The sequence below is a fragment of the Aspergillus multicolor genome (assembly GCF_047715735.1).
Source record: "Aspergillus multicolor strain CBS 133.54 unplaced genomic scaffold BDW74scaffold_38, whole genome shotgun sequence".
NCBI classification, from domain to species: domain Eukaryota; kingdom Fungi; phylum Ascomycota; class Eurotiomycetes; order Eurotiales; family Aspergillaceae; genus Aspergillus; species Aspergillus multicolor.
Genome location: NW_027395989.1, coordinates 174,381 through 193,811, shown reverse-complemented (window position 1 = coordinate 193,811; position 19,431 = coordinate 174,381). Strand labels below are relative to the sequence as shown.

At 54.1% G+C, this 19,431-nt stretch overlaps 7 protein-coding genes across 7 annotated transcripts; all 7 read left to right on the top strand.

Moving 5' to 3' along the window:
* Nucleotides 1-641: 641 nt before the first annotated feature.
* BDW74DRAFT_182780 (uncharacterized protein) lies at nucleotides 642-2,521 on the top strand (the record flags this gene model as incomplete). The annotated part of the gene is made up of 3 exons (XM_073730340.1): nucleotides 642-871; nucleotides 918-2,190; nucleotides 2,240-2,521. The coding sequence occupies 3 exons, from the start codon at nucleotides 642-644 to the stop codon at nucleotides 2,519-2,521; spliced, it is 1,785 nt and encodes a 594-aa protein (XP_073579174.1).
* A 463-nt stretch (nucleotides 2,522-2,984) lies between these two features.
* On the top strand, nucleotides 2,985-4,684 carry BDW74DRAFT_95570 (uncharacterized protein). The gene is made up of 2 exons (XM_073734156.1): nucleotides 2,985-3,541; nucleotides 3,597-4,684. Exons 1-2 carry the CDS (start codon nucleotides 3,122-3,124, stop codon nucleotides 4,440-4,442), a joined length of 1,266 nt encoding a protein of 421 aa, XP_073579173.1. The 5' UTR covers nucleotides 2,985-3,121; the 3' UTR covers nucleotides 4,443-4,684.
* Nucleotides 4,685-6,746, top strand: BDW74DRAFT_95571 (aldehyde dehydrogenase family protein). The gene is made up of 3 exons (XM_073734157.1): nucleotides 4,685-6,008; nucleotides 6,053-6,111; nucleotides 6,155-6,746. The coding sequence occupies exons 1-3, from the start codon at nucleotides 4,927-4,929 to the stop codon at nucleotides 6,604-6,606; spliced, it is 1,593 nt and encodes a 530-aa protein (XP_073579172.1). The 5' UTR covers nucleotides 4,685-4,926; the 3' UTR covers nucleotides 6,607-6,746.
* Nucleotides 6,747-7,286: 540 nt separating this feature from the next.
* Nucleotides 7,287-8,885, top strand: BDW74DRAFT_95566 (MFS transporter). Its single transcript, XM_073734155.1, has one exon. It carries the CDS (start codon nucleotides 7,417-7,419, stop codon nucleotides 8,875-8,877), a length of 1,461 nt encoding a protein of 486 aa, XP_073579171.1. The 5' UTR covers nucleotides 7,287-7,416; the 3' UTR covers nucleotides 8,878-8,885.
* A 422-nt stretch (nucleotides 8,886-9,307) lies between these two features.
* Nucleotides 9,308-9,769, top strand: BDW74DRAFT_161938 (uncharacterized protein). Its single transcript, XM_073725862.1, has one exon. The coding sequence runs from the start codon at nucleotides 9,456-9,458 to the stop codon at nucleotides 9,741-9,743; it is 288 nt and encodes a 95-aa protein (XP_073579170.1). The 5' UTR covers nucleotides 9,308-9,455; the 3' UTR covers nucleotides 9,744-9,769.
* A 5,136-nt stretch (nucleotides 9,770-14,905) lies between these two features.
* Nucleotides 14,906-16,174, top strand: BDW74DRAFT_161934 (uncharacterized protein). Its single transcript, XM_073725861.1, has one exon. The coding sequence runs from the start codon at nucleotides 14,962-14,964 to the stop codon at nucleotides 16,051-16,053; it is 1,092 nt and encodes a 363-aa protein (XP_073579169.1). The 5' UTR covers nucleotides 14,906-14,961; the 3' UTR covers nucleotides 16,054-16,174.
* Nucleotides 16,175-17,096: 922 nt separating this feature from the next.
* BDW74DRAFT_161932 (WXG100 family type VII secretion target) lies at nucleotides 17,097-18,405 on the top strand. The gene is made up of 3 exons (XM_073725860.1): nucleotides 17,097-17,346; nucleotides 17,443-17,546; nucleotides 17,627-18,405. The coding sequence occupies exons 1-3, from the start codon at nucleotides 17,146-17,148 to the stop codon at nucleotides 18,264-18,266; spliced, it is 945 nt and encodes a 314-aa protein (XP_073579168.1). The 5' UTR covers nucleotides 17,097-17,145; the 3' UTR covers nucleotides 18,267-18,405.
* The last annotated feature ends 1,026 nt before the right edge of the window (nucleotides 18,406-19,431 follow it).

Here is a 19,431-nt window from a genome sequence, read left to right as displayed (position 1 = left end):
GCTGGATTATATAGGAAGTGAGGTGGTGTTGATGGTGGGGCTGGCGATGACTTCATTTCTTACAAATCAGGACTGCCCCTCCACGATAAGTCGCGATAAGTGCGCGTCGGAGAATAGTTACCGATTGACACCTCGATAACCCATGACCGTAAATGGGAAGCTATGGATATGAACCCGACAGATGTATCCCTTAGCTGATGGAAAGCGCTGCTTTCTTGCTCGCTACAAGCCCACCTCAGGGATAGGTACCCCGCAGTGCAAACGGACAATGGCAACACAACGCGACTCAACTAGCTACGCGTATTTCTCAGCATCGTCCAGATTTACATTCATTCCAGTTTACGGTGGCCATGATGAGCTCATTCTTCTGAATCAGTTCTATCTCTGGCCTATGTCTTGCGAGGCCTTGACCAAAGATGCCTCCATCCAAAGTCCGGTAGAGCAATTTCGGTCTTACTGAAGCCTCTGGACGCGACATGATGGCAGGCGTAAACCCGGCTTTAAGTCCGCTCCTGCATCGTGAAGCTCAAATTTAGCTGAACGAGGAAGGAGCAACGCGGGGTCATACAAGAGCAGAACAACCCGCCGCCACGCCTCCGGCTTCCACTTTTCCTTCGAGGATTTGCTTGCAAACTTGCAAAATGATCGCCCTCTGCCTGTTCGCAATCATTACCGCTGCTGCGGCGACCTTTTGCCGCTGCTTTCCAAGCGATCGCTGCTGGCCGTCCGATGAGACCTGGAGCAAGTTCAACGACTCCGTCAATGGCCGCCTGATCAGGACAGTTCCACTGGCAGCCCCGTGCCATGATCCTCAGTACGACGCAGCGTTTTGTGCCTGGCTTCAGGTATCATGGTTCGTCCCGGAGCCGCAGTATGTATTTTTTGTGCCGCTTGAGACGTTTCGCTGACCGGTATAGCTACGATTCCTCTTCGTCCCTCATGGCCCCCTACTTCGGAAACAACACCTGTGACCCCTTCCATCCTCGCGAACAACCCTGCTTGTTAGGAAACTATGTTGTCTACGCGGTCAACGTCAGTGAACCTGAGGATGTGATCAAGACCTTGAAATTCGCAGACAAGCACAACATCCGTTTCGTCATACGCAACACCGGTCACGATTTCGAGGGAAAGTCCACCGGAGCCGGTGGTCTCGCAGTCTGGGTGCACTTCCTCAAAAACATTACCATCAACGATCACTACCGGGATAAAAACTATGAAGGGCCTGCCATGACGATGGGAGCCGGAGTGCAAGGACTTGAGGCCCTCGCTGCTGCCGACGAGAAGGGGTATCGAGTCGTCGTTGGCGAAGCTCCGGCAGTAGGAGTTGTTGGTGGTTACACCCAGGGTGCAGGGCACTCGTCTTTGTCCTCTCGGTATGGCATGGCTGCGGATCAAACCCTGGCTTGGGAAGTCATCGACGGGAAAGGACGGCATCTTGTCGCAACCCGCGACAACGAGCACTCGGATCTCTATTGGGCGCTTTCCGGCGGCGGCGGAGGCACCTACGCGGTTGTGTTGTCCCTCGCCGTGAAGCTGTTTCCAGACGGGCCGACGTCGGGTCTGAGCTTGATCCTACCGAGACAGGACCTTTCTTCGGATCGTTACTGGGAAGCGGTCAATCTCTTTTCGCCCAATTTACCTGCGATCGTGGATGCCGGTGCCCAAGTGACGACCAGTGTGACCAACGTGAGTTTTTCGATCGGACCGATGACCGGACCCGATATCCCTGTCGACGAGCTCGTCCGCTTGATCACGCCGTACACAGCCCAGCTAGACGCTCTTGGCCTCGCATATGTACTCATACCTTCCCAGTATCCCACCTACCTCTCTCAATATGAAGGAATGATGCAACCTATGCCAATCAACATCGCACAGTACGGAGCCTGGCTGCTGCCGCGAAAACTCATCGAGCGCAACAACAGCGCCGTTACGGCTGCATTCAGAGCCATCGTGGAAGACGGTCTTGTCATCATCGGAAACACCTGCCTCAACGTATCCAAGGAAGTGGCTGGTGACGTCTACAACTCGGTGTTGCCTGCATGGAGAGAAACCCTGATTCACGTCATCATCCGGACGACGTGGATTTACAATTTGGATGCACAGAACCTGGATCTTGTCCGCAGAAACACTGAAGAGTTTGTGCCACGCTTGACTGCCCTTGCACCCAAGTCAGGAGCGTATCTAAGCGAGGTATGCATCTACATCCATCGCTTGGCCGAGACCCAGCTAAAATGAACAGGGCGACTTCCAACAGCCGCACTTCCAATGGGTCTACTTTGGCAAACACTATCCGCGGCTGAGAAAGATCAAATTCGAGTACGATCCGAACCATATCTTCTATGCCCCCACCACGGTCGGGTCTGAGGAATGGACGCAGCGAGCCGATCGGCGACTTTGCCGGGTCGATGATGGAGACCATGGCGGCGACCATGGCGGTGATGATGATGGCAACCACGACGGTGACGGAGATGATGGTGGTGACAATGGCGACGATGAGGATTATGGGATCTGGGAGCTTTGATCTGCAGTCTTTCTAACCGCGTCCCAATGTAAGAGCAACATGAAGCTCATGTATTTCCATAGCGACGTAGATAGTAATGTATCGGAATCTGAGACACGTCACACAGCCCCCAGGGTGGATTGCGATGGGCGTAGCAGTGGGTCAGCACGAAAAGGCACCGCCTGTGATTCGATGGACCGCCTGGCTAAGCCGTAGTGGGCTTTCCCAAGTGCGGCCAAGAATGCTTATTGGTTGCCTGTCAATGCTTTCTCATGCTTTACTCATAGGGCCATTCAGGGACTGGTTGGACCCTGGGTTATGTTCCCGAGATGTGAGAGGTGGTGTCTCAGCTTGGTGATGATTATCTGACAAACTGTGCTCCATAGACGGTGGAATGAGCTCAAATCAGGATCGTCGAGCTTGAGCTGAGCTTTTTTTGGCCCCAGGATTCAGGAATGGAGGATGGCTGTGTGCGGTTTCTTTTGTCTCACCCAGGTACCCGAGCGCCTTCTCTGTCTTTATTCATTTTTCTCCCCGCGACCGTTTGCGGCTCAGCAATGCCACATTCTTGAGACTGGTCCTCTCTTCCATGTGCTCCTTTTCTCTCGCTCATCGAACAAAATGACCAAAACACGCCCCCCAACACCCTTTGCGCCTCCGCCGATCATGCGTCGCCGCCTTCCGCTCCTCATCGCGGCATTCTTCCTCTTCTTTCTCTTCCGCTCGCTCCTTCCGGCCTTCTCGACAAATCAGCATCATCGTGTTGTTGGTGGGAAGTGGCTGCCCGACTACGCGGTCCAGGATGTTCCGCGGTACCTCCATCACTCTCCGTACCGAGACGCGCCGGATTATGAGTTTGAGAGGAAAGTTTCGGAGGCATTGAAGACAATTGAGGAGGGCGTCCTGAGCGGGAATGGAGGTGAGAAGAAGGCTGAGGAGCGCATCTGGCAGATTCGGCTGGGGGATAATGGCGCTGGACAACCTGAGCGAGGGACGGACTCGCTGGCGTTTACGGAAAGGAATGGGGAGTGGGCGTATACTGTGAGTTACCTAGACGGGAGAGAATCTGAGAGAAGAATTAGGCTAACGTCACCAGCTTGTTGCAGACGAACAGGCAACCCACTTCATTACGAACGCCCTCGCGACGGTCCCCGAGCTCAAGACCCTTTACGATTCCTACCCCTACCACGTTATGCGCTCCGACCTCCTGCGATACCTATTACTCTGGTACTATGGCGGATACTATGCGGACTCGGACGTCTTTCCGGCGAAATCGATCAAGGACTGCCCATCGTTACAACCGGCATTTGGCGACGAATCCGGAAACGTGAATATATCGCTTGCTGTTGGCATCGAGATCGACGAGCCGCATGCTTCACCTCAGTTGATGCGCGATTGGCACTGGATTCGCACGTACGGATTCATTCAGTATGTCTTCTTCGCGCCCCAGCGATTCAGCCCGTTGCTGCGTGAGGTTATTGTCAGGGTACTGTCGCATACGCGACAACATAATCGGTATAGTCTGCCACTCATTGGGCCGCAGTACAACGAGAAGACGATTTTGGAGGTTACTGGGCCCGGGGTTTTCACCGATGTCATTCTGGACGCACTCTCCGACGCATTGCCGACTACGCACCCGTTGATCACGACTTCGGTTGAAGCAGAGGAAGAAATTCACGATTCAATTGGGCAGTCCTCTAGAGAACCGAGTCAACGTCTCACGTGGGCTCCGTTCCACAATATCAATGATCCGCTCTGCGTCGATGCGCAAGAGGCTGCCGTCGGAAAGTCCATGGGAGGCGTCTGTGTGCTGCCTATCAACGCCTGGGGCAATGGTCAGCGACATAGCGGCGCAGAGGGCTTTCACAGTCCGAAAGCGTGTATCAACCACCGGTTTGGCGGGAGTTGGAAGAAGGATTGGTGGCATCGGCATTTTGGGTAGCAAGTTCGGTGTATTTATTTTCTTCTTTGGGTGGCAGGGCGTTTGGGTGTACATACTAGATTGACGCATTGATGTTAGATATCTAAATGATGTTCTTTGGGCGATTCTGATCAAGTATATTTTGGACTCTACGATTGAGCTTCGCCCTCATCATGTGGAAGTGGACGAGCCGGCGGGCCGCGGTGCGTATCGGCTTGGTGCGGAGATCTTGAAACCGTGATTCTGTACTGACCAGCGGACCAAGGTACCGGGTATTGAAAAGGGACGAGACTCCCAATGGTACATTTGATGCACCTATCGCCGTCTGCACTGTCGGGTCTTTACTCGGTTCGGAAGGTGCGATCCCTGCGCCTGCATCAACCTCGTTGTCAACGGAGTTCCGGCTCCTCGCTTTCCAATCACTCACATGCTTCTCTTTCCGCGACCTTAACTGACGCTTAATCCCCGACCAGCTGGTCTCTCCTCGAGTTCAGTTCCCTTCATCATGGCCGAATACACCTCCGACGCGGAGGTCGAGCTCGCCTATACCACCCTCCAGAACACCTTCGGATCAGGCAAGACCAAAGAAATCGCCTGGCGGAAATGGCAACTCAAGCAGATTTGGTGGCTCGTCGACGACAACCAGTCCCTCATTTACCACGCTCTGAAGAAGGATCTAAGCCGTCATCCTTTCGAGACGACACTGGTTGAATGCTCTAACGTCAAGGAAGACCTGATCAACCACCTCAAGAACATCGACAGGTGGACCGCCGATCAGAAACCCAATGCCGGGCTCATGGGTCTCATGCTTCGCCCGACTGTTCGTCCTGAGCCGCTCGGCGTCGCTCTCATCATTGGACCGTGGAACTTCCCCTTCTCACTCATGATGCAGCCGCTCATCGCTGCTATAACGGCCGGCTGCGCGGCGATGCTCAAGCCGTCCGAGGTGACGACGTCTGTCCAGCAGCTCTTCGTCGATCTCGTGCCCAAGTACCTTGATACCAGCGCCGTCCGTGTCGTTACCGGGGGTCCCGCTGAAACCGGCCGTCTACTCCAGCGAAAGTTCGACCATATCTTTTTCACCGGATCCGTTCCTGTAGCTCGTCATATTGCCGCTGCCGCCGCGAAGCATCTTACACCGACCGTGCTTGAACTGGGTGGACAGTGTCCGGCGATCGTGACTAGTTCGGCGGATGTCGATGCGGCGGCGAAGGATATTGCTTGGATCAAATACCTCAATGCCGGGCAGATTTGCCTCTCGGTCAACCATGTTTTTGCCCATCCGTCAGTCGAGAGAAAGCTCATTGAGCGGATGGCGGTTTGGCTCGATCGGTTCAACAAGGGAGATCCGGAGTCCATGACGCATATAATCAATGACAGGAACTTCGCGCGATTGAAGGAAATGACAGCAAAGACAAAGGGCAAGATTGAGCTGGATGGGACGCCGGATGGTGAAGCGCGAAGCTTGCCTGTGCGCGTCGTAAGCAATGTCGAGTTGTCCGATTCTCTGCTCTCCGAGGAGCTCTTTGGCGCCATTTGTCCTGTTATCAAGGGGACGACGAAGGATGCCATTGAGTCTATTAACAGGTACGTCGCTCGAAGTTGTCCGATATTGTAACTGATTTGTCCAGTCTCCCCCGCCCCCTCGCTCTCTATATTTTCAGCCAAGATCAGAACGAGGTCGAGCATAGTACGTCTCTCCCCCCGTCCTTGTGCTCCACTAACTACTGCAGTCATATCCTCCACTATCTCCGGCGGCGTCTGCGTCAACGGCGTCCTCGTTCACGCAATGGTTCCCAATGCCCCATTCGGCGGTGTCGGTGACTCCGGCCACGGCGCATATCATGGCGACTACGGCTTCAAAGCCTTCACGCACTACCGCACGATCGCCCGTCCGACGCCCTTCTTCTTCAAGATGAGCGACTGGATGCGCCCGCCTTACTCAGTAAGCGATATTAAGAAGCTGGCAGTCCGAAACAGCGTGGGCATACAGAGGAACTGGAGTCTAGAGCAGGAAAGGGAAGCCGTCAAACGAGGTCTGCTGCTTGCAAGGTTCCTGAGATACGCTAGATTTCTGGCGTACTTTGCGCTTTTGCTCGGGCTTGCTGATGTTGCTTTAGATCGGCGGTTGGGTGTCCTCAAGGGTGTGAGGGATCTTCTTGTGGAAGTTAGGTCGTTCTTTTGACGGTTGGCCGGTTGCTGTTCCGCGCTGCATTATTGCCTCTTACCCTAGGGAGCGCGAAGAGTCAGTGACCCGGAACGAGAAGTAGAGCTCACATTTTACGGCTCAAGGCTGTTGTATCGCGAATCTTCTATCTCCTTTTGCCTGACAGAGCCTGAGGCCCTGTATGGTTTCCGCTAATTCAAAATGATATTTGCTTGTTTTTGAGAGCTATTGTCCGTTTTGCCTAGCGCCCAGACAGCCTCAGTCCTCTTACCGGTCTGTTCGCCATATAGGCCCCTATCAAAAACCAAGGAGGCTGTGACATCTCGAGACCATCATTCCCTCGAGGTTTGGGAGTATGATTGCCTGCCCAGACGGCCGAAGTATTGACAGAGCCCGACGTAGAACAACTCGGTATGCTTCAAGTTCTTTGTATTGCATGCGCAATCGTGACTGACCTACCCTTTGTACAGCGAATAGTCTACTCCATACAGATGGATGAGTCAGAGGCGGATATTTATCCAGCAGGATCGGCCTCCACGGAATCCTTGTCGCCCCGCACCTTGACATCTTTGATTCAGGGCACCTCGGAAGATTTCGGACTTTATGCCTGTAAAGCTGACATCTCTTCGGGCTGAACCGACTCACCGACGTGCCATAGGGCTGAAAGGCTTGTCGTCTCTGCACCCAATTGGATGACTACCATTGCAGATTCCTAGCGTTGCTGGCGCGATCTCGGTTAAGAGAAGCTACTATAGCCGAGATTTCAATATTCTATATCTGACCCTGTCTCCTATTCAACTAGGCTTACTCTATCTGTAACCCGAGAATATGATGCAATTCGACATCGCGGACGAAGAAAACGACCGACAGCGCCGACTCCAAGAATGGGACAGCGACGACGACCCCGGCAATCCACGCAACTGGTCGACCCTGCGAAAGACATTGACAACCACCGTCATCGGCCTCATCGGATTCGCAACGACCGTCAATGCCTCCATCTACTCCTCCGGCCATGAACAGGTCAAAGAAGCATTCAATGTATCCACCACTGTCTCTCTCCTCCCCCTCTCAGCATACTCCCTAGGCCTTGCATTCGGCCCGATGATCTCATCTCCTCTCTCGGAGACCTTTGGCCGCAAATTCGTCTATCTCCTCACCCTCCCCATGGTCGACCTCTTCACTATCGGCGTCGGCGCATCCCAGGGCATTGCGAGTCTGATCGTCTGCCGCTTCATCGCGGGTATCTTCGCCGCACCGGGTGTATCCGTCGCGGCGGCAACGATAACAGACTACACGCACCCCGAGAAGCGGGTTATTCCGCTAGGGATATACTACGCCGTTCCAACGATCGGGAGTTCCATGGGCCCGCTCATCGGGTCGTTTGTCGTTGAGCAGAAAGGCTGGCGCTGGACGGCCTGGACGCCGCTTATCATGGCGGCTGTCGTGCACCCGCCGGCCCTGTTTATACGGGAGTCATACAAGCCCATCCTGCTGCGTAAACGCGCGGAGAAGTTAATGGGTGATGGCGTCCTTCCTGTCCGATCGCAGACGGCTATGACGCTGTTTAAGGAGTTCATCACATCCACCATCATCCGGCCCCTGCACATGCTCTTCACCGAGCCCCTTGTGGGCTTCATCTGCCTATACTGCGGCTTCCAGTTCGCATTGCTGTATACCTTCGTCGTCGCGAGCCCGCGCGTTTTCGCCTCCGTATACAACTTCTCCCCCTCAGCACAAGGCCTCTCCTTCATCGGTATGATAGCCGGCTGCATCTGCGCGCCACTTGTCCTCTTTACCGTCGACCGACTCGTCCAAACGCACCCCTCCCTGCGCGTCCGGAACAACAACACCGAAGACAACGGGCGCCATGGCACCCCACCCCCCGAACTAAAACTCTACACAGCCATGTTCGGCTCCCTGATTCTCCCTCTCGGGCTATTCCTCTTCGCCTGGACCGCCAGACCATCCATCCACTGGATCATCCCAATCATAGCACAGGGCATAACCTTCCTCGGCAGCATGCTCATCTACATACCCTGCAACTTCTACATGCTCGACGTGTATGGCTCGAAGTACGGCGCGAGCGCGAGTGGGGCATCCAGTTTGACGCGCTATACCCTCTCCACGGCGTTTCCGCTGTTCGTGCCGCAGATGTATGCTGCCCTTGGTGTCGGGTGGGCTACTAGTCTCTTGGGGTTTCTGGCGGTGGTCATGGCGCCTATTCCGTGGGTTTTCTTTTATATGGGCCCGGGATTTCGGGGGAGGAGTGGGTATGAGCATGGGACGTAGCCTTTGCATCTGCATCTCAACATGCAGAGTCTGCAGGTTTATAACCGGTATAGTAGTAGCTTTCGTCGATTATTAGATTGACTAGTCGAAGAAATACAATCTCTGCTCCGTAGACGTCGACTGCTGCTTTCCGGGGTTTTCCATAGCTGTTTTCTCGAGCTGCCGATAAATTCCAATACTGATCCATTCTTGCTCTTTAGGGGGGATGCTGCCGAGTTTTACGCCTATCGTGAGACTCTTCAAATGTTCCAAGGTAAGGTATGATACCTACCCAGGGAGATGCCGTATGGTTCAGATGTCTAAGCGGGCTGCCCAGGGGCCGGCCAAGGGCCAATGCGTTGGCCGATGCCCGAGATTACCCCGCACAGGACTTGGAGCAACAAGGCAGTGAACCTCAGCTGCTCCCCGTCTTGTCCGTCTGACAGACAATGGGCGACCCTTTAAGCACCGTTGCAAGCGTCATAGCCGTCATACAGGTAGCCTCGACTGTGGTTGACACGCTAAGAGGCATCAAGCATGGAGCCGCCGACAGAGTCCGCCTGCGGGACGAGCTGCGCAGCACCACGCACCTGCTGGAGATGCTCAGGGACCGGATCGAGGATGCGGAGGATGCAGCGGCGGCGGTGGCGGCCGGCACAGGAAGCTCCAAGTCATTGTCAATCTCGTCGCTTGCTGGTCCGGGCCCGGATAACCCGCTCGTTGCCTTTCGGCATTTGCTGGAGGATATCGTCGCGCAGATAAATCCAAGCAGGCGGCATCAGCTGTCGTTGGCGCTCACATGGCCGTTTATAAAGAAGGATATAGCGGAAAAAACTTGCATGCCTGGAGCGCTTGAGGAGCCATTTCAGTCTCGTTTTGCAGAGTGACCTTTTGTACGGGTTCTGGGCCGTTTTCTTATCTCTTACACTTGCATGTCGAACCTGGGTCAGGCTTGGCTTTTTAAGGCTAACGAAATGATGTTACGATAGACAGATAACGCAGTCATCGCATCGAATTTTGCAGGTTTCGCATGCCGAAATAAGACATATCGGGCGAAGAGTCCAGGACTTTCACTTGAGATCCGAGGATGACCAGAACCAAAGGGTTCCTTCCTGGCTTAGCAAGCTTTCATTTCGTGAGCAGCATGTTGCCATCCTAGAGAGCGTACAACCAGGCACAGGTCGCTGGTTCGCCTGTCACCAAGCCATCCATAAATGGTTTGATGGCAAGATTAGCCTGCTCTGGTGCCCCGGGCTCCGTAAGTATAAAGATCTCTCTGCCCCACGCCTATTCAAGCTAACTCTAGTCATTAACTGGCGCCGGAAAAACACGTCTAATGTGGGTAACTTTCCATTTTCACTATAATTTCTATGGCAGTGCGGCAGCTGTGAAGTTGCAGGATGCTAAAGGGCGAGATCAGGTCTATTATTATTGAGGCTCTCGAGCATCGGACCACGCCACCTAACACTCTCTACGCATATATGTACTGTAACTACGCCTGCCGCAAGGAGCAGACCACTGTCGCTCTGTTATCGGCTTTACTGGTGCAGGTTCTGCAGACATCTGCAAGGCCCCGGGCTACTCTGCCATCCGAGGTGCTGTCGCTTTACGACTCTTACAAAAATTACAGCACGCAACCTACCTCGAAGGAGTTATCAGACCTACTGTCCCAACTCGCTTCACCATACACAACGGTCTTTGTCGTAATCGATGCCCTGGACGAGTGTGCCGAGTCCGAGGACGACGCGCTGCGGTTCATCTCGACGCTTCGTTCCATCGGCCCACACATCGTGATCCTATGTACCTCACGCGTCTCGGCGACTTTCGAGACGTATTTTGAGTCGGCAACGAAAATAGAGATCTATGCCAAAGACGACGATATCGCCAAGTTCTTAGACTCGGAAATCGACCGGCAACCAAGACTCTCCAAGCACGTGCGGGCAGATCCAGACTTGAGGCAGGAAACCATTGCCTCTATCACCGGGGAATGCCAGGGAATGTACGTATGTACCGGTGGCTTGGGGTATCCCAGAGAGTGTACAAACTATCATAGGTTCATGTGCTAAATACGGCCTTTCCATTTGCAGGTTTCTCCTCGCCAAATTACGCCTCGAGTCCCTCTCCACCAAGATCAATCGCAGGGCAGCGCGATCGGCTCTTCATATCCTGCCAACCTCGCTGGACGCCACTTACTCGGACACTTTTCAATGGATTAGTGACCAGCCTGCTGAGATTGCGGAGCTGGCGGAGACCGTCTTGCTCTGGGTCGTCTGTGCCCGGCAAAACCTGACAGTCACGCAGCTGCAGCATATGTACGCGACGCGAGAGCTCGGAGAGCAGGACGAGAGTGCGGCGCTCGAAGACGATGCCCTGCCAGATGCAGAAATACTAGCGGCTGCCTATGGAGGTCTTGTCGCTGTTGATAGTCAGTCGCAAGCCATCCACGTCATTCACTATACGGTCCAGCAATACTGTGAGCGCTCGCTTGCGCAGAAGCTGACGCGCGCAAGGATAAGCCTGGCCAAAGTCTGCCTGACGTATCTGGCGCTTCCTAGCTTCGAGTCGGGCATCTGTGTCTGTGATACGGATATGCTCCGGCAGCTGGATGAGTGGCCCTTCCTCGAGTACGCCGCGAAACATTGGGGCTCCGACTTGGACTTGCTTCTCCCGCGTGCAGAGGATATCATGCCCCGTCTGAATGGGTTTCTGGATAAACGTACGGCAGTCTAGATGGCTAGTTAAGCGTGGGGCTCGAGCCTGGCGGGTGCACCTGCAAGGATACCCGGCTGGAGTCAGGAGTTCCCACGCAGGTGTCCTGCCCTTGTCCTTGCCGCGGCATTCAACGTCCCGCTGATACTTCGGCAGATGGTCAACAACGGCCATGATCTTGAAGGGAGCGGGACCGACCAGGCGACTGCCCTAATCCGGGCTGCAGAGTGCGGGCATGCCGAGAATGTGCGCGTTCTTCTGGAATTGGGGGCATCGGTAGATGCCGAGGACTACGGCCGCGAGACGGCATTGCAGAAGGCAGCTCGCAACGGGCATGCGCCTGTTCTCCGTGCCCTGATTCATGCCGGCGCGACTGTCAACAACAAGGCAGCCGCCAATTGGACTCCGCTCATGTCTGCTGTGGCCAGTGGGGATGTTGACGCCGTGCGGGCGCTTGTTGAAGCTGGCGCCGGGTTGATGCATGCAACGGACTGGGGAGATACTGCGTTGAGCATGGCGGTTCGGAGTGGGCAGGAGGGTATTTCGGTGCTGCTTGCAGACCATGGTGCGGTGATGCCTGGCGGGGTGGCAGGGCGCCGTGCCTTGGTCCTTGCTTCGCGGAAAGGATTACGGCACCTCGTACAGCGGCTGACGGTGGATTATGGGGCGGTCGCGAAGAAGCCTCTGCAGCGGCAGTCGTCTCGAATTTTGGGTGGGCTTTCCGATGCTCTTTCAGAGGCGTCAGGTGCTGGACTGTCTGATTCCCAGACAGCCGCTGCTCAAGAGGTCGTTCGCCAACTTAGGCCTGCACGGTGAGGTGCAGTTACTACGCGAGCTTCAAAAGCATCACCACTGCAACTTGATGGCTATGGTCGATGTCTTTGCTGACTTTGAGAAGAATGCGATATGCCTTGTTCTGAACCTTGTGCCGGAGGGCGAGCTTTTCCACGCCATCCTCGCCAGAAAGAAGTTCACAGAGGCCGAAACGCGAACTATCTTTAATCAACTCCTATCTGCTGTTTTATTCCTAGTGAGTGTCCCTCTTCGCATTCTATCCAGTTGGGATTGGATCAGAAAGCTGACTCGACAACCCCCCTAGCACGATCGGGGCTGAGTCCACCGCGACGTCAAGCCCGAGAATATCTTGCTTCTGGAAAAAGACCTTACAATCCAGTTAAGCGACTTTGGGCTGGCAAAGCACATCGGCTCTGACTCTGGATCAGAGACGTTAACCAAGACCCTGTGCGAGACTCCTAACTGTAAGGATACCATACCCTATGCTCCCTTGCAACTTGGCAACCTGCTCTTGCCCCTGTATCAAGCCTGAGCACCTGCATAGCATGGTTTCGAGGCAATTTCTGACTTCCATTTGTCTTTCTTTCTAATAGACGTGGCCCCGGAGGTCATCCAGAGCGACGAACGGCGGCAATACGGTTTCGGCGTGGACATCTGGTCGAGCGGCGTTGTCTTGGACATCTGTCTCTGCGGGTTCCCTCCATTTTCCGACGAGCTTTACGGCACTGACTCGCCATACATCCTTGCGCAACAGATCAAGCTGGGGCGATTCGACTACCCATCGCCTTATTGGGATCCCGTCAGCGATCCGGCTCTCGATCTCATTGATGGAATGCTGACTGTGGATACGGCCAAACGTCTGGCAGCTTCTGGTTGCCTCTCGCATCCGTGGATGTGCGATAGACCAGTAGCAGACTCTGGTTTATAGGTTTTTATAGTGGATGGCTGTCTTGGTCGATCGGAACATCCTTCTTTGTGTTGATCTTCTTCCATATCTTATGGTAGTAGTATCTTCATTGTTGTATCTTGAGATGTTTTGGGCTCATACCGTATATGACGGCTCCGATTGCTTCAAGCAATGAAGAGAAGTCGGACAATTTTGTTCATGTTGAAGATGCACCATACTATACCATATTCTCACACCTTAACCTCACCGTAGGTAGGCTTCTCAAGTCTGAAATCGACGCCCTTGCTGTAAATTGCTTTCGGAAGCGAACATACTTAAGCTATGAACGCAATAGGCGTGCATGTAAAGCCTCAGCTCTGGTCTCCGTGGCAGGGCGCAGGGTATAATGCCAGTATAATACTGTATTATGGCAACACTGACGACTGGCTGCTTAATACCTCGACCTCACATGCAGTTAGGTCACCTTTAAACAGGGATTATACTATAGGCGCCCTTATGGCGGGCAGCCATTCTGTTAATCTCAAGAGCAAATAATCAGCGTCAAATAGCGTCTGATCCAATCACGGTCCATACTAAGACAAAACCTACCTAGACGGAGGCGGCATGCTCTTTCCAATGCGCCAGTCAGACCCCAAGGACAGGCTGCGACCCCGATTCCGCGGCAGCAAACAATAAGCCGAGGGAGGGAGGGATCTTCCAAGTTTTCAGCCGCATAAGGCTCTGGAAATTGACAGAGCATCCGGCCAGGGTATCTCTTCGTAATGAACTGAGCGGGAAAATTCAACTTTGAGAAGTGATCAGCATAAACGGGGTTCTGAAGGAAGAGCCCTAGCCAATGGACGCATAATGGCGCATGCACATGGTAACGTACGTTTCCCGAATAAAGCCCGATAGGCCGCTGACAAGGAGCAGATGCCGTTCAATCTTGCTCATAATGCCTGGTTCTTCATGGCAAAGTATAGTAGTTCTTTCCTAGGATTGTAGATGATTTGGGCCCAGCCTCCATGTCATGTTGGCTGTGGATGGGTGCCCAGGTGCGAGACGGCTGCAGGAATAAGGAAAAACCAGCCTATTCCCCATGCAGTCATCAATCCGAGCGATATCAGGGTCCAAGAAGACTTCGGCGGAGTAGGGTATATCTGCTCCCATTTCTTCAGCCTTTCGCCGCGAACTCCGCCCCTGCACCGACCTCGACAGCAGGGTCTAGACACCCGTCGCTCGTTCACCCTCCACATAACCACCCAATCATCTGAACACTCCATCCTGAAGGAACAGATAATTATAGGGCCGACCGCGCTAGAGTCCAAGAATGGAATAGTCGTCAAGGGCCAGCCGTTGGCGCATGCTTGGGATTGCTTCGCAGCCTCGTGGATCGCCGAATTAGGGCAGCGCTCGGACACAAAATCTAGGATGTTTTGGGGGCGGGACAGTGCAGAAGACACGTCGTGTACGGAGCAAACAGGAGCAGGCTGGATTAGAGTGCAAATTTAGATGCTGACCAAAGGCTGTGCTGTGCTTAGGCTGTTCTGTAAGCATATCAGCTAAGCAGTCTTGCTCTGCTGAGCAGAGGGGAGTTTATAAGATGTCCTACTCTCCTGATCCGCTCCGACCGTCCTTTTCTGTCGTCGGCCTAATCATTCTTACTTGATTACTTGCCTTTGACTGTCCATTGTCTCGAGCCAATCGATATCGCCATGTCCGCACCCCGCCGCAAAGCCGTCCCCCAGCCTCACGGCCGCTCGCACTCCCAGCCCATCGCCCGCGGCGGAGGCCACCCTCACCCCCCTGTCCCAGCACACCTCCGACCAGGGCCCTCTCAACCCCGCGGCCCACCACAAATGACTTACCACCCTCCTCCCCAAATGTCCCGGGGCGGACACGGCTACAGCCATGGGCACGGGCAGGGCCACGCCCAAGGCGGACGCCCTCACTCCCTCCCACACGCACACTCCGCCCCAGCAAACACAAAACAACTCTCACACCTCCAACAAACGCAGCACCAGCACGGCCAGCAGATAAAACAGCACAGCGCGCAGATCTCGTCCCAGAATAAAGCCCTGCAGCACCAAGCGAAGCAAAACCAGAAACAGCACACCGCAAACCAGAAACAGTTCGCCGCGCACTCAGCTTCCCAGCAGAAAGCCTTCGATAAGCGCGCCGCCGAGCAGGCGAAACACTTTGAAAAACAGCAGGCTGCACTCAACGCGCAGTATCAGCATGACCGTGCCGCTATGGGGCATGAAATGGCGGAGATGCGCCGCGCTGAGGCACAGCGGCAGTTCGAGTATGAGCAGGCCATGTGGTGGCAGCAGCAGGAAGCTGAAGCGCGGGCTGAAGAGGAACGGAAAGATCGGAATAAGGCGCTTGCTGGTGTTGCGGCGGGCGCGGCGATTGGGGGTGCTCTTGCGGGGGCTGCGTGGGAGAGGGAGCGGTGGGAGGAGGAGGAGGAGAGGAGATTGCAGGCTGAAGCTGAGGCCCAGCAGGAGGTGTCGAGTGAAGATGAGCGGTATCAGTATCCGTCTGATAATGAGAATAATGGGAATGGAAATGACTATCAGAGCTCTGAGGGGGGGTATGAGGAGCCTGCGTACACGCAGACCAGCGCGGGTGGCGGTGGGTATGAGGAGCAGCAGCCGTATCGGTCTCCTGAGTCGATGACGCCTGATCGCGGTGGGAATGATGATGATGACTGCTGCGGTGGATGCGATTGTGATTGTGACTGTTGCGGCGATTGCTGTGGGGGTGGGAATGGGAATAATGATGATGATGATTGCTGCTGTTGCTGATGATGTGAGCTTGCCAGTTTTTTCATGAGTGGCTTCATCGTGTTACTTGTTGATTTACTTTGTATGGCTATAGATGTCTTAATGAATAATGATTGCTGTGATGATTGTACAGTGGTGTTCCGATCAGATCCTCGTATACGTGTTCTAGCTCTAGCTTCCAACATATCTAGCTGCAGTTTAGATATGTTAACGACCATACTATGGTGGGACGCGACTCGATTGACTGGTCCAAAAAAGCTTTACTTAGGTAAGTACAGTCGTGGATACCTCGTTCAGAGGGCTACCATACCAGGGACTCAGCGAGCAGCGTCCTCATGAGATTCAGCAAGACCTACTTGATAATGCATGATTACGGCTAACATATGTGACTACAGCTGCGCCTAAGATGCGCCAACGATGAGAGATCGAAACATTTACCAGCCAACCCAACCTGAGCTGAGGGCTTCCTGGTTAGTCCCCATCAGGGCATCACACCATTATCCCCAGATTGACGCCTTCTGCCCTGCCTCCTAGTTAACGGTAAGCCAAGCAAGGAAACCAGCCCGTGTTCTACCTAATGCCGCGATGATAAATATCAATTGCATATTGATGCATCATGCATCAAACCCCGAGCCTCCATTTCAGGGCTATTTCGGATTTCGTCCCTGGGCGGCTGCGCCCGAAGCTGAGTGCATGCATAAGCACGAGTTTGTTTTCATCACTTGCGAACATGGCCTGAACGTACGATCGGAATTGGACAATTGTATGGACTAGCGCTCGAGGCTGGCTCAGCCCCTGAAGGATACGAGACGGCAGCCAGTCACCGCGCACGCTGAGCCCTAGCTCCATGTAGCCAAGACGGCGTCACAGGGGTTGAAACAACAAAGGCGCTGCCTGAGCGTGAGTTTCGTATAGCCAGCGCTAAATATACTTTTCTACCATAGACACATGTATACTCCTAAGGGCTTGGTGTCGGGGGCGGATAGCCTCGTGGAAGGGTTTCTGGGGTATAAATATCAGGGCTTCAGGATCGCAGGTCTAGACTTATCGTCAACAACATCAAGATAACCAGGTCCTTCCTCGATTCGCTTTGCATCGCCCAAGACAATTACAATGTATCTCACAAAGGCCCTCTCCGCCTCCCTCCTCGCGACCCTCGCGGTCTCTGCACCTGTTCCCCAAATCCAGGTCGACTACGCGCAGATCCAGGCCCTCTCGAACAGCCTGCAGTCCTTCGCGCAGAGCACGTCAAGCCAATTCGGCGACGTCTCGTCACAATTCAATGCCGTCTCAGCATTCACCGGTAGCGCACAGGTTCGTCTCATCAAGTACCATACCACCCTACCTCCATCTTTCACGTGGTGTTCAACTTGGAAAATATGGTAACCCTCAAGCTAATGATACGCCCAGCAATCCCTCTCGCAACTCTTCGAGTCCCTCGGCGCCTCGGTCAGCAAGATTAACCAGGATACTGCTACCATCGTCGGTGCATTGAATAGCGCCACGCAGACATAGTATGTTCCTCTCTCCCGTCCGGTTGCCACTTTGCGGTGTCTGGTATATATGACATAGTAGCTAACAATCCGACCTACAGCGAGCAAGCGGAGAACGAGAACGCCGGCACGTGGAGCAGGTTCGAGGCCCGCGGTGGGGATACGTTGACAAAACGCGGTCGCTCGGGATACAACGAGTTCCCCGGCGACGATGACACCGCGGCTGTGAAGATGGCTAGATCCGATGCCGACGGCAAGGATGCTACCGTAGACGCTTTGTTCGAGGTCATCAGCGCAATTGCGACGCTCAAGAGTGCAGGTGAAGCTTCCCTGGGCAGTGGTGGATCTGATGCGGGTGCTTACACTCAATTAACGGGGGCGGGTGGTGCGTCGGACTCGCTCAGCGCCCCTGTCAGTGCGGACGCCACTCTATCTGGCTCGGCCAGCGCTCCTGTTAGCGCGGATGCAACCCAGGCTGCTGCGGAGGCCGTCGATGGAGTGAAGGACTACAACGAGCCAACCTCTCAGTCTGAAGCTGTGAGCGGCAAGGGCGATGACTACGCAGCCCCTGTTAGTGCCGATGCCACGGAAGCTGCTGTTGGTGGGGGCAAGGGGAATGACAATGCGGCTGCAAGTGCGCCTGTCAGTGCTGAGGCCGCGTCTTATGCGAACGCTGTGAAGGAGGGTGCGGTTTCTGGGGCTGCGAAGGTTGTGCTGGGTAATGAGGTTCTTTACAATTAACTGGCGTCCTATGGTAGATTTGTATAGTACTACGGTCGGGAACTGGTGGGACGGGGGGGTCGCCGCATTGAGAGTATTCATAGGGAGAAAACCCACATGTTGTTCTTTATAGATAATAATCTCATATGCTATTGTCTAGGAATCTTTGTTGTTATTTGCATTTGATAGCTGCCTCACTCTTATTTGGAAGCGCTTCCCCAGTATGAATCCACCCTCGCTGCTACCCTACCATACCACGGGATGACCATTTGGTTCTGTTAGTTGTACTAACGGTGGGAACACTTCAGACCGCAAAGTTCCTGTTTACTGTGGCCGGGAGCAGAACCTGAGGTTGCACGTTGTATGACCGTAACCTGAAAGCAGCTGCTGTGTATGGTAATCTGCTTCCAAAGCAAGCTTTTCCAGCGCTACGACGAGGTATCACGAGGTTACACTGTCGTGACGTTAGATGTAGGAGGCTGAAGCAACACCAAGTAATCACAGATAAACCTGGTATATGACTCGAATCTCAGGATTGGCGGATACCTACCGTGTACCCTAGCGCCTGGCGAGTTTACCTAAGTCGTCTGCAGGGGTGATTTTGGCCCCATGAATTGCATGGTAGTATGAAGACCAGGGTCCAGATCCTGCTACCCAACTCTCCACGGAGCAAACCTCGTGTAGCTGGGATAGGCCTTGGTTACTATTGCCCAATATTCAATACCCCACGCTAATGTAATCAATTCCAAATTCCGATCCTGGCCCTGCATCGGGGTCCATTGTATTCACCGGTCGGCCCCGAAGCTAAGCTTGCATAAGCACATTCTTATTTTTGTCATCCATGACTCAGGGTCTCGAATAGACGAATGTGATCGTGATTGCGTGCTCGTATTACCGGTAATTTGTCTTTTTGCTTTTTTGGCACTCGATGTATCCTCACTGCCTCAGCCGCACTCAGCCTCGGGCGAACTACGGTAGAGCCAACCACTCAGCGCACAGCGAGGACCCTTGGCGTGTTTGTAGAGATAGGGCTATATGCAGCCACTTCTCGGTAAGGATAAGTATGGTGCAGGGGTAATGGAGATAGCAAGAACCCAGGCGCGCGATGAGATGACTACAGTGGAATCTGAAGGATCATGGGTTGTATAGCGCCATTTGGGGGCGAAGACGATGTAACAGCCTCAGG